The 14,578-nt window shown below is 38.4% G+C and overlaps 1 protein-coding gene across 1 annotated transcript; it reads right to left on the reverse strand.

Moving 5' to 3' along the window:
* Window positions 1-296: 296 nt before the first annotated feature.
* On the reverse strand, window positions 297-12,752 carry slc17a8 (solute carrier family 17 member 8). Its single transcript, XM_015038087.1, has 12 exons — window positions 12,024-12,752; window positions 10,329-10,584; window positions 8,675-8,793; window positions 6,809-6,923; window positions 5,898-5,985; window positions 5,146-5,232; window positions 3,867-4,009; window positions 3,646-3,795; window positions 3,144-3,276; window positions 2,769-2,879; window positions 2,498-2,625; window positions 297-1,808 (listed from the first exon to the last, which is right to left on the reverse strand). The coding sequence occupies exons 1-12, from the start codon at window positions 12,119-12,121 to the stop codon at window positions 1,479-1,481; spliced, it is 1,758 nt and encodes a 585-aa protein (XP_014893573.1). The 5' UTR covers window positions 12,122-12,752; the 3' UTR covers window positions 297-1,478.
* Window positions 12,753-14,578: the final 1,826 nt, after the last annotated feature.

Below are 14,578 nucleotides of genomic sequence, written 5' to 3' on the forward strand. Positions count from 1 at the left end.
CAGCCTGGCTTTGCTGTTTTCTTAGAGACTAAAGATTGCCTCCTTGCACACATCCCATGAAAAATACACTTGTGCAGCCTCTTCATGACTGCACAGGTAGGCACTTTAATAATAACAGTAGCAAGAGCTTGCTACTTTTAAGGTTTTTATTCTAAGAGTCCTGTTTGGAGGTGGAGAACAATATGCAAAGGGCAGTGAATGCCATCCTTAAATTCAGCGCAATGAATTATAACTGAAGATATTGATTAATAGGCAAACTTTCAATTCAGTTTCCATTTCAATAACCAAGCAATTAGTCATTTTATAAAGTATTTTTTAAGTTTCATGATTTCACAAAGGAACAAAAAATGTTCATCATTCACATAAACATGATCTCTTAATCCAGAACCTTAAAGCCTTCCATGGTGTAATCCATAAACCGTCTCAATAATCTTCAATAACGCAGTTATTTGTTTTTACACCAGACGTGTTTGTGTTCAAATCAAGCCTATAAAGTTAAAACTTACAGCACATTTTCTTTGTTGAGCATTTTACACATTCTTCTGTGATTATAGCAAAAATATTCTGTTACTGTTTCTAACCGGATCTCCATGTAGACGAAAAGGGGGAGAAAAAAAACAAACATTCAACATTCATTTTGTCCAATTAAAATATGGAGCCTAAAGCTCCGTAAATAATAACTCTGATTTAAAGATGATTTCCGAGCATATGGTGAACTAAAACCTGCTCAAAGAAGCAAAGCAGTAACACAGTGCAACCATTCACCAACAGCAGATATACACTGGAAACCCTAATAGGACTGACACCATAACGGCTGAGGTCTAATCTTTACATTCCTTCAGGTTTTTTTTTTTTCAGGTTGCATAGCTGACACAAAACACCTCATGGACTGTCCACATGGACTAATATAAACTGCAATCAGCGTCACCTACAGGAAAACAAAAGATTGGTTTGGAAGTTGATATGTGTTGCTCATGTGTCTTCAGTATGGTGCTGGATTGTACAAAACAGATGTTAAATATGTAACTTAGTTGCATTTTTTTTTTGTCATAGACACATTCTGTTTTTCCAGTGGCTCTCTAATTTAAAATAATCTCAAATATTTGTTTTTACATTTTAGTACATATCAGGTAACCAAAGTACTGTGCAAAACATAAGTCAACCCTCATTTCTTTATATTTTGCTTCCAAGGAGCCAGACTGTGATTGTTAGTACAGATCAACAAGTGATAATCTCTTGTTCTGTGGTTGTTGTCAGCTAACATATTGTCTGGTTTTCTGGAAACAAAATATTCAGAAATTACAGGAGGTCTGACACTATTGCACATTCTTCACTGAAAGCTGAAAAAGTTTGCCTTGGGCTGCTTTTGATGCTGCAGCTCCTGTTGTTTCCCTTGAACTCGTCCTCCGCTGTGAAATCAGACCTTCAGTTTCATCCGAGGGTTCTGGAAGTCCTTTAATTGTAATCCGCATGCTGTCTCACTGGTACCCGTCCTGGTAGTCCCCGTTACTATAGTGTTCCTCCTCCCCCTCCATGGTGACCCCTCTCTTCTTTTTCCATCCCTGTTTTTGACCGTATGAATTGTTTGTCGTTCCGTAGCTCTTTTTGGAAGTCAGGCCGCCGTCGTTGGCAAGTTCCGACTCCTCCGCCAGCTCGTCCTCATCGATAATGCCGCATTTATCCTCGCTCAGGCTCTCGGGGTTGGCCCAGTCCTGCTGCTCCCCTGATGCAAAGATAGCATAGAAGATGACTCCTGTGTAATGCACCATGGAGGCGATGACGAAGACATGCTGCCACTCCAAACGAGTCTGTGGGAAGACGGAAGAGGAAGGTTCACTGATCTCTCACAGAGGAAATACTGAGATTAGGCTATAAATTCACAAATTGCACATAACAATTGTAACAAACGTAACAGTAAGTTAAATTAAAGATAAAAGCTTAGGATAGCTGCGAGGTTACACAGAGATAATATAGGGATTGATCAAATAAATGTTACAAAATAAATCAACAAACATCAATTTCTGGGACATTTTGTGGCTGTTTCATAATATAAAACTTACATGGGGCTCAAGCAATAATGTATATTACTTTAAAACCACAAAACATGTTGCCAAATTTGATCTCTGAAGAAAAAAAACATTGAACAGTTTAAAAAATTATTTTTTTAAAACTTTCATTTTCCTTTTGCAGTTTCTACTGCGCTCTTATTTGACAGACTTGCTAACTTCACACAATAGAAAGAGTCAGCAATTTTAATCGCACAATACAAACGCACTTGGATTTTCCCATAAAGTATACCAGCATGGCTCCAAATAACCAAAATGAAGTAGATTTTTTTTTTCATAACAATAATTTGAAAACTGTTTTTGTAAACTCAATTTATTTTTGTCTGATATAAACTTTTTAAATAATGTAAAAGATTTAAGTGTGACAAAAACGCAAAAACAAAAGTCATGTGTAAGAGGCTGAATACTTTCTTACAGAGATTTTTTTTTACCTTGTTTTTAGTCAAAGCTCCAACAATAAGGGGGCACACCATCCCAGACAGTGTTCCAACTCCATTGGAAATGCCCATCAAGATGCTCGCATAACGAGGAGCAATATCCAAATGGTTGACATTAAAACCTGAGAACACAGCATAAATACATTTTAAGTGAAATTAACACAAACACAAGAAAATTCCAAAGGTTCTCGTGCAAATCCTGTTCACTGCGCATTTTCGCCCTGTTCCAGTTTTTGAATAAAGTCAAATCTGAGGTCTTAAGAACCTGAAATGGCAAATCCGCTGAAGCCTACAGCCAGCACGAGGAAGGAAATGGCGACTCCTCGCGTGTGAGAAAATCCAACCACCAGCAGAAGTGTGGCCTCCATACCAAAACCTGAAACAAAAAAACAAACAAAAATTAGCCAATATAAAGGGATTATTATTATTATTATTATTATTATTATTATTATTATTATTATTATTATTATTATTATTATTATTATTATTATCCAGCTTAATCAGAGAAATGAATTAATGAACTTTCTCTGACCAGAGAATGTGAATCATTTGGAAGGGATTCTTTAAAGGTACGTTTAATTTCCAAACAAGTGGTTCGTATTAGATCAATAATATTTGAGGAATGGTTGCATCAGCGTACCTCCACAGTTCATGAGCTTCCTCACATTTGTTGTTGACATAATTTTTTTACTTCGTAAGAAATCCGCCAGTTGCCCTCCGATAGGGACGATGATTGTCATCACCATGTGGGGGACGGCAGACAAGATCCCCACCTGTACACATAAAATAAGAAGTAACACATTAAATAACAGATTAAAAACACCCATACATACATAAATCAATTATGTTTATTTAGGTGATACTGAGTGCTGAGACTGATACATTTCTTGCATCCCAAAAGCAAGAAACGTTCATTCGAAAAAGGAGGGCAGCAACATTTTGTCAAACAGTTAGGAAAGAGGACATTGAAGAAAACCATAGAGAAATAATTTTGGTTATTTGAACTAAAACGGGAAACATTTGGTCAGATTTGTTGACAAATGACATGTAACCTAATTTTCAGAAGGATTTGAGTACTTCTTGATGCCACTACAGGATCAGTTTTTACTCTTAAAACTGACAACTCTGTCCATGAGGCTAACCTTGCTGATGGGGAAGCCGAACACTTCCTCAAAGTATGCTGGCTGGCTGATAAGGAGCAGGTAGAAGGTCCAGCTGCGGCAGAAGTTTGCCACAATGATAGCATAGACCGGCATGGAGGTAAAGAAACGACGCCACGGGGTCTTGAATTTCTGTCGAAGGTCAAACGTGTGAGTAGGTTTAAAACAAAGCCTGAAATCCAGAGTTTATTAAGTATGCACACCTCTGTAGCGCTCAGTTGGTTGGCTGTTTCGCCGATGGCAGCCTCGATGTACATCTTCTCCTCCTGTGTGATCGTGGGATGTTGAGCGGGACTCCCATAAGCCAGGAGGAGCCACAGGATATACCACAGGATCCCAAACACCCCTTCAAACGAGACAACAGCAGATTACATCCACACTGTGGTTATCTGTGGAGCTTTTCTTTATAAAAGCATGAATGAGTGAGCGTAGGACAAATTAATTAAACCCCAGCACACGCCCTCTCTGGATCACAGGAATTTCCGTTATTAAAAATAGTCCCAGCATGAGTCACAGAGGTAGGACAGGAAAATGCTAATTTACATCAATAAATCATGAGATCGTATCGCAGTGAAATCAGAGTGGCTTTTTATTAAAATACGCTGGCGAAGGTACGGCTTTCGTGTGAGTGTTAATCATTTTAATCAAACCTCGAAGCGTTTTAGATAAAAGCCCAGGTGCAAAAACCAGACAGAGTACAACTAGCAGGGAGCAACGTGTCGCACACAGATTATGAAAAGGACCTTACGTGAAATTAAACCGTATATTTTCCTTCTGCTAAACAGGCCTTGTGTATTTTCTAACGAGGCTATTAAACTTATAAACCAAACATTACCCCAGCCTAATAATGAGACAGCTTTGTGTTTTGTTTGTTTTTTCTTGGCATCGCTCTGCTCTCCAGTGACACTACATGCTTTGCTTTAAATGAGAGACTGCTGTAAAGTCAATGACTTGAAGTTTTATTGGTAAAGACTTTTCAAGAACTGGTATAATAATCCAAACTTAATGGCATTGTTTTATAAATAGGATCCACATGTGTATGTAAATGACTTTGAATCTGAATTCTGGACTGAATTTGCATGAACTGGATTTGTTTGTTTTGCAAACTGCCTTGATACTTTTGTTTCAAATCAATGCTTTGCATCTAATTAATACTTTTACTGGGCTACAACAGAAGTCAATAACAATCAAGTGTTAATATCCATCCATCCATTATCCAACATGCTTATCCCTAGAGGGGCTTGCTGAAGAAAACCCAAAGCATGATACTGCCGCCACCATGTAAGACCATTGGATAGGGTGGTTAGCATGGTGTGCTGTGTTGGTCTCCCACCACACATACTGTTCACGGAAAATGTTTCTGAACTGAAAATGTGCCAATAATATTAGACCGAAATTTTTGTTTTACTTGTTTTACTACGACTTAAAACGTGTAAATGAAGCAGGTTGTGGGAATTTTGTGTCTGTTATGTTGTTCCTCACCGTAAAGGTAGAAGACTGAAGACCAGCCGACATACTGCACCAGAACTCCAGCTAAAGGCATGGCGATTACCGCTCCGGCATAGGAACCTGGTGACATCAAACATCACTGTCAGTCATCACATCTTAGCGATAGTCATCATAAAACATGTTTTCCCTTGGTTATGGTTTTTTTGTTGTTGTTGTTTTTTTTTTTTTTTCAGGATTACTATACAAGACACCAACACCGGGGAGTTCAAATGTGTCTTAATGACCATAGTCAAATCAAAGACATGCATTAGAGTCATTGAGCAAACACAGTCAAAACGAGCCATTAGTGCTGCCCTTATTGAGAGGGTGTTTCAGCCTGTTTTCTGCAGTCTGACGCCTTCGTGAGCACGGCTGATTTCTATAGAGCAGTAACGCTGAGAGGGTTTTTGGACATTAAGCAGTGTGACACTTCATTTAGGTGAATGGACAGGGAAGCTCCTTCAGTTTACACAGGTGAGCTGTGTTCATTTACAGACAATGTCAAGAGGGTTTTGATGCACGGGTTGTCATGGTACCAATTTAAAGTGCGACACTGTTATTCAAATTTCAACAGAGGCAGCACAGGTCAGCATCTGCAAAGCAAAGCAAGCTCACTCATATCTATTCACTTGCCGTTCTCCCTGTGACTTGCGAGGAGGTTGCATCAAAGATGTTTGGAACGGTAAAAAAAAAAAAAAAAAGCTCAGCGCGTTTGTCAGATTAAAGAAAGGAGAGACGTGACTCACCGCAGAATGATGTGGTCGCCAGTCGACTACGTTCGAGAGGCGGAGCCCACTTGGACCACATCCCATGACATGCTGGGTAGGTGACCCCCTAAAGGGAGCAGGGTGCAGAATGACAAAGATCATTCTTTGTCTCCTTTGATTCAAAGGAGACAGGTTTTTAAGAGTTAGACTGATTTTTGGGGGGAAGCACAACTATTCGTAGATGATCATTCTTTCAGAAAAGGTGTAGCTAAAGACAAAAATTGGATATAAAAGTTGAGGATGATGTAAAACATCTAGCTCTCCTACTTTGGAAACCAAGGAATTAACACCAACTAAAAAAATACCAACTTTTCTGGCATTTTTCTGTCACGTTGCTCTTAATGACTCCAACATTTGACAATCAGATGATTCCACTCCAACGCTCTAGAGCCGATTGTATCCAACACATTTTCACAGATCATAAATGACCTCGAAGGCCTGGTTATGGCAGAAAGTATAGATAAAACAATTTACAGAGGTAGTTTTTACTTGTACATCTTGTCATGTTGATGTAATTTGGCCCTAAATAAAAACTGTTTTGATTTGACTGATAAAATAATCTTTCGGCACACAAATGTTATCTTGAAATTCTACTTCTGTGGTTCTGTAAACCTCAGAGGGACCACAGAAACAGCTGTGCGCCGATAGATGTGGTCCGCGAAAGTATAGTATACTTAGAGCAAAACTAGAAAATGAAAACACCCATCACTAAGGCGTACAAGGAAAGACGATGTGTGACTCGAACACAAATCTAGGATTATTTTTCCAGGTTCACGCTTAATCAGTGCATGGTAGAGGGTGACCTGCCTTATCATTCATCTCTCTCTCTTCCTCTAGGAACCTAAATTAATTTGCTAATTTTCTATGAGCTGACAATTTTCCTTCCTTACCTCCACTAACCCCTGCAAGATGCGTACAAACATGACACAGCCGTAGTGCACCCTGGCAGCTGATGGGATGAACATGTTAAGCACTGATGTTAGAAAAATGGCAGCCCCAAACACCCTGTGAAGAAAACAAGGGTCGTCAATGAATCGGTACAGACTCCATTGACAGGTTTCAATGAAAATTCATGGAGAAATAAACCTTCACTGAGCCTTTTTTTTTAATATTTAGGTTTCATAATTGATTATTCTCCGGGCTTTGTTCTCAACCTTCAACAGCTTGTAAAAAAGATGAAGCTGAAGCTAAATTCTTATTTCAAAATTAAATCTTGTTAATCAAGATTTTATCATTTCATCGCAGATTTAGTGCCTCTGTTGGACTGCTTTGGGACTGCATCTCTTGTCCCTTAGAATACTTGCAGGTGTTCATTTTCTGCGCTCATGTGATTTCATTTTATTAATTGTTTGGTTTGTACTGATCTTTGCAAAAAAAAAAAAAAAAAAAAGCTTTCCAGTTTGCTGCTCCCTCAGACAGGAGTCAATTGCAGAAAGACTGAAAGCTGAAAGAAATTGTCTCCTTTAATGTATTTAAGGCCACTCTTAATCAGTTAGTAAATAAGATTTTTTGTAAATGTTTTGATTAATATCAAGCTTTATATTAGACTTATTTCTACTTTCATGTCTGTATTTGGTTTTTTAAAATAATTTTTCTTCCTTTCAAAAAGAGATTTTTAGTCTCAATGAGACATTTCTGGTTAAATAAAGGTTGTATATATATATAACATTAAAAGTCATGCCAGAATCCAGAGGTATTTCCAGGAGATTGGCTTTAGCTATCTTTTCTTCAGATTCCCTTTGTTCGACAAGTGACTTGTCAGCAAGTCAGATGTTGTCCCTAGGATTGTGCAGGATATAATGTTGCTATAACATTTCTGTATCAAAAATCCTTTTCTGTTGCTCCAACGTAGCATAAATAGAAACATATATGTTTCAACTAGCTGCAATCAGCTAGAAAAAGACACTCAAAATTTAATATGCCGCACATGATGGATATTTGTCATTTTATTACTGGAATAAATGATTGTTTCAATAATTTTCTAATTTATTCAGCTGTACCTATATTTGTAATTTTGACCAAATCTTTAGGCAGCTGGTGAAAGCTTGACAAACACTGTGTGTGAGTGTGTGTGTGTGTGTGTGTGTGTGTGTGTGTGTGTGTGTGTGTGTGTGTGTGTGTGTGTGTGTGTGTGTGTGTGTGTGTGTGTGTATGTGTGTGTGTGTGTGTGTCTGTAAGTTGCAGTAGACTAATAAAGCACCACATCTCTGAATCTGTCTGTCAAAGTGTCTCCGTCAACCTTACAGCCTGACATATCTGACGCCTCTGTCATTCACTGAATGAGATAAAAAGACATCCCATTCAGCCCACAAGTTTCTGCTTCACTTCCACGGTGCTGCCATGCTCCCTCATACCCAAAATCCCTTTCCTTTTTTTTTTTTTTTTTTTTTTTTTCCAAAGCAGCATGTAAGTGACACTTGTAATATTCCAGCTGCTGCTGTTTCAGAAGGAAATCAGAAGCAGGATCTTTCATTATTAACTCTGTCAGTGGCGTGTCCTTTTTTTCCTGTGAAGCTTTTATTACAGGATTGTTATCTGCTCCATCGGTGATGCTCACCGCGCCAAACAGTTTTAACCCTTTAAACCACATGAGCAGAAGAAGAGCGCTCCCTAATTCTAATTCTCTTACTTATTTACTTAATGCTTCTTATTTGATAATAATCAGGGTGACACTCAGTTTATCCTTGAGAAAAAGTGCATCTCTACTGCTAACGCTGGGTTTCCAGTAACACCAGCTACACTGACAGCACCCCAACCTGTTGGCAGACAGCTTGTTGGAGATGAATCCGCCTGGGATCTGAGTGACGATGTAGCCCCAAAAGAAGGATCCGTGGATCAGCCCCACGGTCTCTGGGTCCCAGTTAAACTGAGCTTTCTGAAATGGAATTAATAAAATAAATTAGATGAAAATGTTAATATTCTGGGGAATAAAATGCAGAGTCCTTCCCTTGATTATCGCATGTTGGTAACTAATCTGAATTCCTTTCAGAATGTATGATGAAAAGAAGTGAACATTGACTAAAAGTGTGTTACGACTGTGCCTGAAACAAAAGCAATATTTCGTAATCCAAAATAAGATTTCAAAACCCTTGTTTTTATAATTAATTGTATGTGAATTTAAGATGACTCCGTGCAAGGCACAAAAGAACACTCAATAATACGTTTTCTTAAAAAATATATATATACACATTTCCTTTTTATTTGAAAATATGCTTTGTGGGAAGTGAATGTCTGACTTGAAATTACTAAAATTTTACGGAATATATTGAATCATTGTTATTATTATTTTTTGTTAATCTTGATTAGGCCTTACAGCTAATGAAAACATAAAATTTGCTTTCTCCACAAATAATTATGTTAAGACCATTTAAGGTAATACTGTACATAATAGATTGTCATTACAACCATCCACAAAGAGGGAAAGTTACATAATGTCTTTGTAAAAGAAACTGGCTGTGTGCAAGCATAATGGAAAGTAAAGTTGAAGGACAAAAGTGTGGTAAAAAAAAGAAAAGGGGGGGAGAGGGGTCACCAGCACCTATGATAAACATAAGCTTTTGTGATAATTGTGAAGCAAAGTCCAACCAAGAGTTTCCAGCTGGAGGAAGAGATTGCAGAGCCATTACACCAAGATACGGTCGTGGGATACCACTGACACATTCCTCGTGCAAGGTCGTTACCAAAAAGGACCGGGAAGTTATCCAGTGCTCCAAAGTCCTGCTTTCAGATGTCACAAATGATTTTGGCATTTTATTTGGAAATCAAGGTCCCATGTTCTGTAAGGAAGAGTGGGGAGGCTTCAGGTCTGGTGTGAAGTTTACAAAATCGGTGATCTGCTGGTGTTTGTCTGCTGTCTTTTATTAAGTCCAAACTCAACTTAACTGCAGATGGAGAAATTTTAGATTTCTTAATTTTAGGTTTCTAGACAATAAATATTAGATTTGTTGTCTAGCAATAGTGAAGATGTTGGTTTCACGTACACCAACACCAGCAAGAGTTTTCTTGATTTTCTGCATGTGATGAATAAGGCGTTGGAGCCACTGCAGACTGCCGTACATGTTTCATGCAGAAATGTCGTCCATTTTATCTCATTTGGCTTTCTGCTTTTTAATTAGCTTTGCAGCAGCTGCAGCAGCAAAAGCACGCCCTAATCCAGGGAGCCACTAAATATACAGGTTTCGTGTTTGGAATTGAATTAATGTAATAAATAAATTCTTTGGTGATAATCTAATTTATTGAAATGGACATACTCATAAGTTTATTTATTTGTTTATTTATTTTTAAATGAATTTCAAAAGTAAATCATCTTTTTCAAGATGCAATTCACTGAGACATGTATATCTTAAAACCTTTAATGCCAAAGAGTAAAAACAGAACAGTATTCACTTAGCTTGTTAGGTCTCAATCTACCTGAATCACTCGTGTCCCGTTGACATAGATTGTGTTGTTGTTCACCATCTCTACAATGGCCACACCCAGGTTGCATCGGATGCCAAAGGAGATGCAGAAGCCCAGGCCGCTGAGGATGGCGATGATGTAGCGCTTGGGCAGACCGCCGCAGCTGCAGTCCAGCAGGGGGGCAGGAAGTGGCGCAGACGCCACTGGCCGTCCATCCTCTGTCAGTTCAATGTTTTCCTCATCCTCAACATTACTACCGTCCATTTTCCTAATGAGCAAAAGGGAATGGCAATCTGTTCAGCTTGCTCCATTTCATTTCACACTGTTATTTATATAGTAGTGTGTTAGCAAAAATCAGCAGCAAAGATAAGGATAAAGATCAGTGATCTGCTGTCATCAGATTTCTGTAAGGTTTCTCATTCTTTACATCTATTCCGCCACCTGAATCAACCTGCCTCTCATATTACCAAGCGACCAGAGGCACCACCACTGTGCAAAGGGCTCCTGAAATTTGCACAATTTTTCTCCTGCACAAATTTAAGAGAGGGAAGAATAAGCTTTGATGAATTGTAACATTTCTTTTCACATCTGCAATTTTCTTGCTGCAGAGTTTGTTTGTTTTTTATTGGCATTAATTGTAGATAGTCTGTCTCTTCAATGCTCAAAGAGACATGCGCATTTTGTAAAAATAATTTGAAATTAATCATCTCCATTTCACTTTTTTTTTTATAACTACGCTGTATGTTGAAATTTTGCCCTTAGTGTACAGTATCATATTCTTTATTCTGTTTTATATTTTGTATGTTATATCTTTGTGTTAGTCTGTCTGCTTTTATTGCCTGTTACTTTGCTGCTGTTGCACAGAATTTCTTTTCACATTCTGGGACAACAAAGGATATTTCTACTCTATTCTATTTATTTATCCAAATTACTGTTTCCTTGTCGTTGTTGGGGAGGGGGGGGGAGTTTGCCTTTAGTGTGCCCATTTTTGCTGAAATTAAGTCACTCCCTCCAGGTCCAGGATCTGATATTTCAGTCAGAAATTAGGAGAAGTATAGTAAAAATGACAAAATAATCTTAATAATTATAATAATCATCATAAACTGAGAACAAATAAATAAATATTGCTACTGTTATTAGTATTATTATTTCTTGTGGTAGTGGAAATATAAGTGTTGGTAGTAATTCTGTTAGGTTTTACCTCTCTTTTTTTTCCCCATTACCTTCTTATGACGATGTTATTATAATTATGTCTTGAATAAATGCTAAGCCAACACCCACACTAAACATGTCTGTCATCACATTGTTCATAAATGTCTTCTATTTTCATAATGATGTTGCCTTTATTTTCTTTCCGGTATCTGTGCTTCTGGTAGTTCTATTTCTGTTGTCTTTATAACCCTCCACTTTATCTCTTAAAGTAATGACAGTCGTCTGAATATGTTTCTAAGCTTCTCCGCCGCTGACACATTCTTCTGTTAAAAATGTATTAGATGTAAAATATGCATTACTTGCCTAAAAATAAAACCTGTGATTACATCACTGGCATCACTCAGCAAAGAATAGAATCAGATATTTCTTTATCACCAGGATTTCTTATGGCAGAAGATGTTACGTGTTCACCCCCGAGGTTGATCCTCATCAGCACCATTTCTGCAGTCATAAGGCTTCATTTCTGCAAGTTTCCATACAAATTAACCCTCTCACCTCTGCAGCTTTCCTAAAGAATCCCCCACAGTATTCTTGACCTCCTCCTTCCCAGGTTTTAGCACCTGATTTTTCAAACCTGCAAAATCAAAAGGCATTTTTCCTGTTTTGTTTTTTTCCTTTTATCAAAAAAACAAAATCCTAGTCGCTCAGAAGTTCTTATAAAGAAAACGAGAAAAAAGTATCCACTAGATGCCACTTGTCATCCTCCTCCACCGTGTACCCACTGGGGATTGACACCTGTGGTGCTAAAGGGTCCCAAAGTGACGATGAGGACTTTTCCAACTTTTGGATCCGTGCAGAAGAGGAAAGTGGACGGGTGTGATGTCAAAAGTGTGCCTCAATGTCCTAAACGAAACAGAATCAGAAATGTATGCGTCCTTAAAAGATCCATTGAGGAGTGATTTTGAACAAAGGAGCAGTAAACTAGAGGCGTGGAATCCAGGTTTTAGTCCCGAGACATTGTGGCCCCGTTCTTCTCCGCAGCTGAAGAGAATAAATCGTCCAGATCTCCTCTCATCTCATAACCCATTCATTCCTGGAGAGGAGGGGGCAGGTGTTAGTGGTTATCCCCAAACCCAGCCCCTCGCTTTCACACATCATCCTCTTCATCAGCTCCGCAGCTCCACCTCTATCCATCCAGCTTGATTCATTTGATAGCTGCCCTGAAGACGGGCAAATGAAATATGCATAAGCCTGACATGCAGAGGAGAGGACTGCCGTGAAGCAGAACGGGTGAGCGTGGAACCAAAGACAGAGCCTTCAAAATCCAGGACAACCCCTCTGTGTGTGCCGTCTTTTAATAGTTATAAAATGCTTATGATGAAAATGTGTTTATGTTTCAAATGTTTCAACACACACATTCTCTGATAATGATGAGACATGAGGAGTGGACATGAAGCTGTGAATATTAGAAAAACACATCTCAGACTGATGGGCACTAAAAGACATCAAAACCATCCCTGCTTCAAAAATATTCCCAATTACAGATTGTTCAATAAAAAGCCTTTAAAAATAAAAAAATATAATTTTAAAATTGAATTAGCAGACTGAATGATGTGCTTTGAGCAAAAGGTGGGATTTATCATAGTAATCGTTGAATGTGCAGCTGGTAATCTTCTCCACTGGATAACAGCAAACTGAGCACTTTATACTAAAAAAGGCTCTTTTTTTCTAAAGCATAATAGTTCTTTCTGATAATTCATGAACCAATTTGATATTTTTCATCTGCCTTTATAAATTTAATGTTCAAGGTTTTACACAAACACATCATAAATATCTTTAAATTATAAATTAAATAATCTAAAATGATTGATTTTAGATAACCTCTTCTTTTTACAGAAGAGTTTATTTTCTATTCTGCATTTGCAATCATAGTTTAGGTTTGGCAAACAGAAAATAGTTTATCAATAAGATTGAAAGAGAAACACCTCGACGTGTCGAACGCCACGTCTGCCCTCTAGCGGTTGGAAAGAAGAAGTGGTTGAAGTGGAAATTTTTGGCGCGCTTGGTAGCACTGTTGTCTTGTAGTAAAAAGTTACTGTGTTTGAGTCCTAGCCTTGGGTTTTTCTGAATTAAGTTTTAATGTTCTCCTTGTGCATGTGTGGGTTTTCTAGACAGGTTAATTGGTGTCACCAAACTGTGTTTAAGTGTGCGCATTTTTGTTTGTCCTGTGTGTCTCTGTTGCCTTATGATGAATTGGTGACCCTCCAAGGGTGAAATGTTTGCAGAAGGAACAAATATGCAAAATGTCACAGGCGAAATTAAATAATAATGGTATCTTAAATAAAAGGATACAACTTACAAAAAGGCACAAGGCAAAAATAACAATAAGAGCTGACGTGGATGACAGGAAGTTGGGGAAAATAACAGAAAAATATTGTTTGTCCTGTGTCAGTGACTAGCTCTCCAGTAACTTTGTGGTTCTAAACACCAGTAAGACAGCAACTACGATTATTGCTCTGAGTCACTTGCATCAAAATATCAGCCAGATAATTGCATCCTTCTGGCCGGTAGCTAAATCAAAGGCGAAAAAAACATCTAGGTGTCACATGTGGCTCATCATTTGGCTTCAAGTCACACATTAAGACTGTTTCCCGTTCTTGTTTCTTTCATTTAAGAAACGGTAATACTTTACTTAAAGTGGTGTGCATAAGACTGACATGACACTGTCATAAATACGACATAGCACTTTTTATGAACACGGAGAAGTCTTTATGAATGTTTATGACTGTTTTTTGTAAATAATGACTCTTTTGACAAAAAGTTGCTTATGCACACCCTTTCAAATAAGGTGTTACCTAAAAAACATTGCTAAAATAACACATTTGGTCTCCAGAGCCTGGAGTCCCACGGGCCTTTTTGTCCAGAAGCAGCTGATGGTTACCGGCAGGCGAACCGGCATGCCGCTCGGGTGGCTGAGGCAAAAACTCGGGCGTGGGAGGAGTTTGGAGAGGCCGTGGAGGAAGGCTTTCCGCACGCCTTTGAGGCGATTCTGGTCCACCATCCGACGTCTCAGGAGGGGGAAGCAGTGCAGCATCAACACTGTTTATATT

This window comes from Poecilia latipinna, unplaced genomic scaffold (assembly GCF_001443285.1).
Source record: "Poecilia latipinna isolate Pla-1442-1.1 unplaced genomic scaffold, P_latipinna-1.0 Scaffold429, whole genome shotgun sequence".
Taxonomy (NCBI): Eukaryota; Metazoa; Chordata; class Actinopteri; order Cyprinodontiformes; family Poeciliidae; genus Poecilia; species Poecilia latipinna.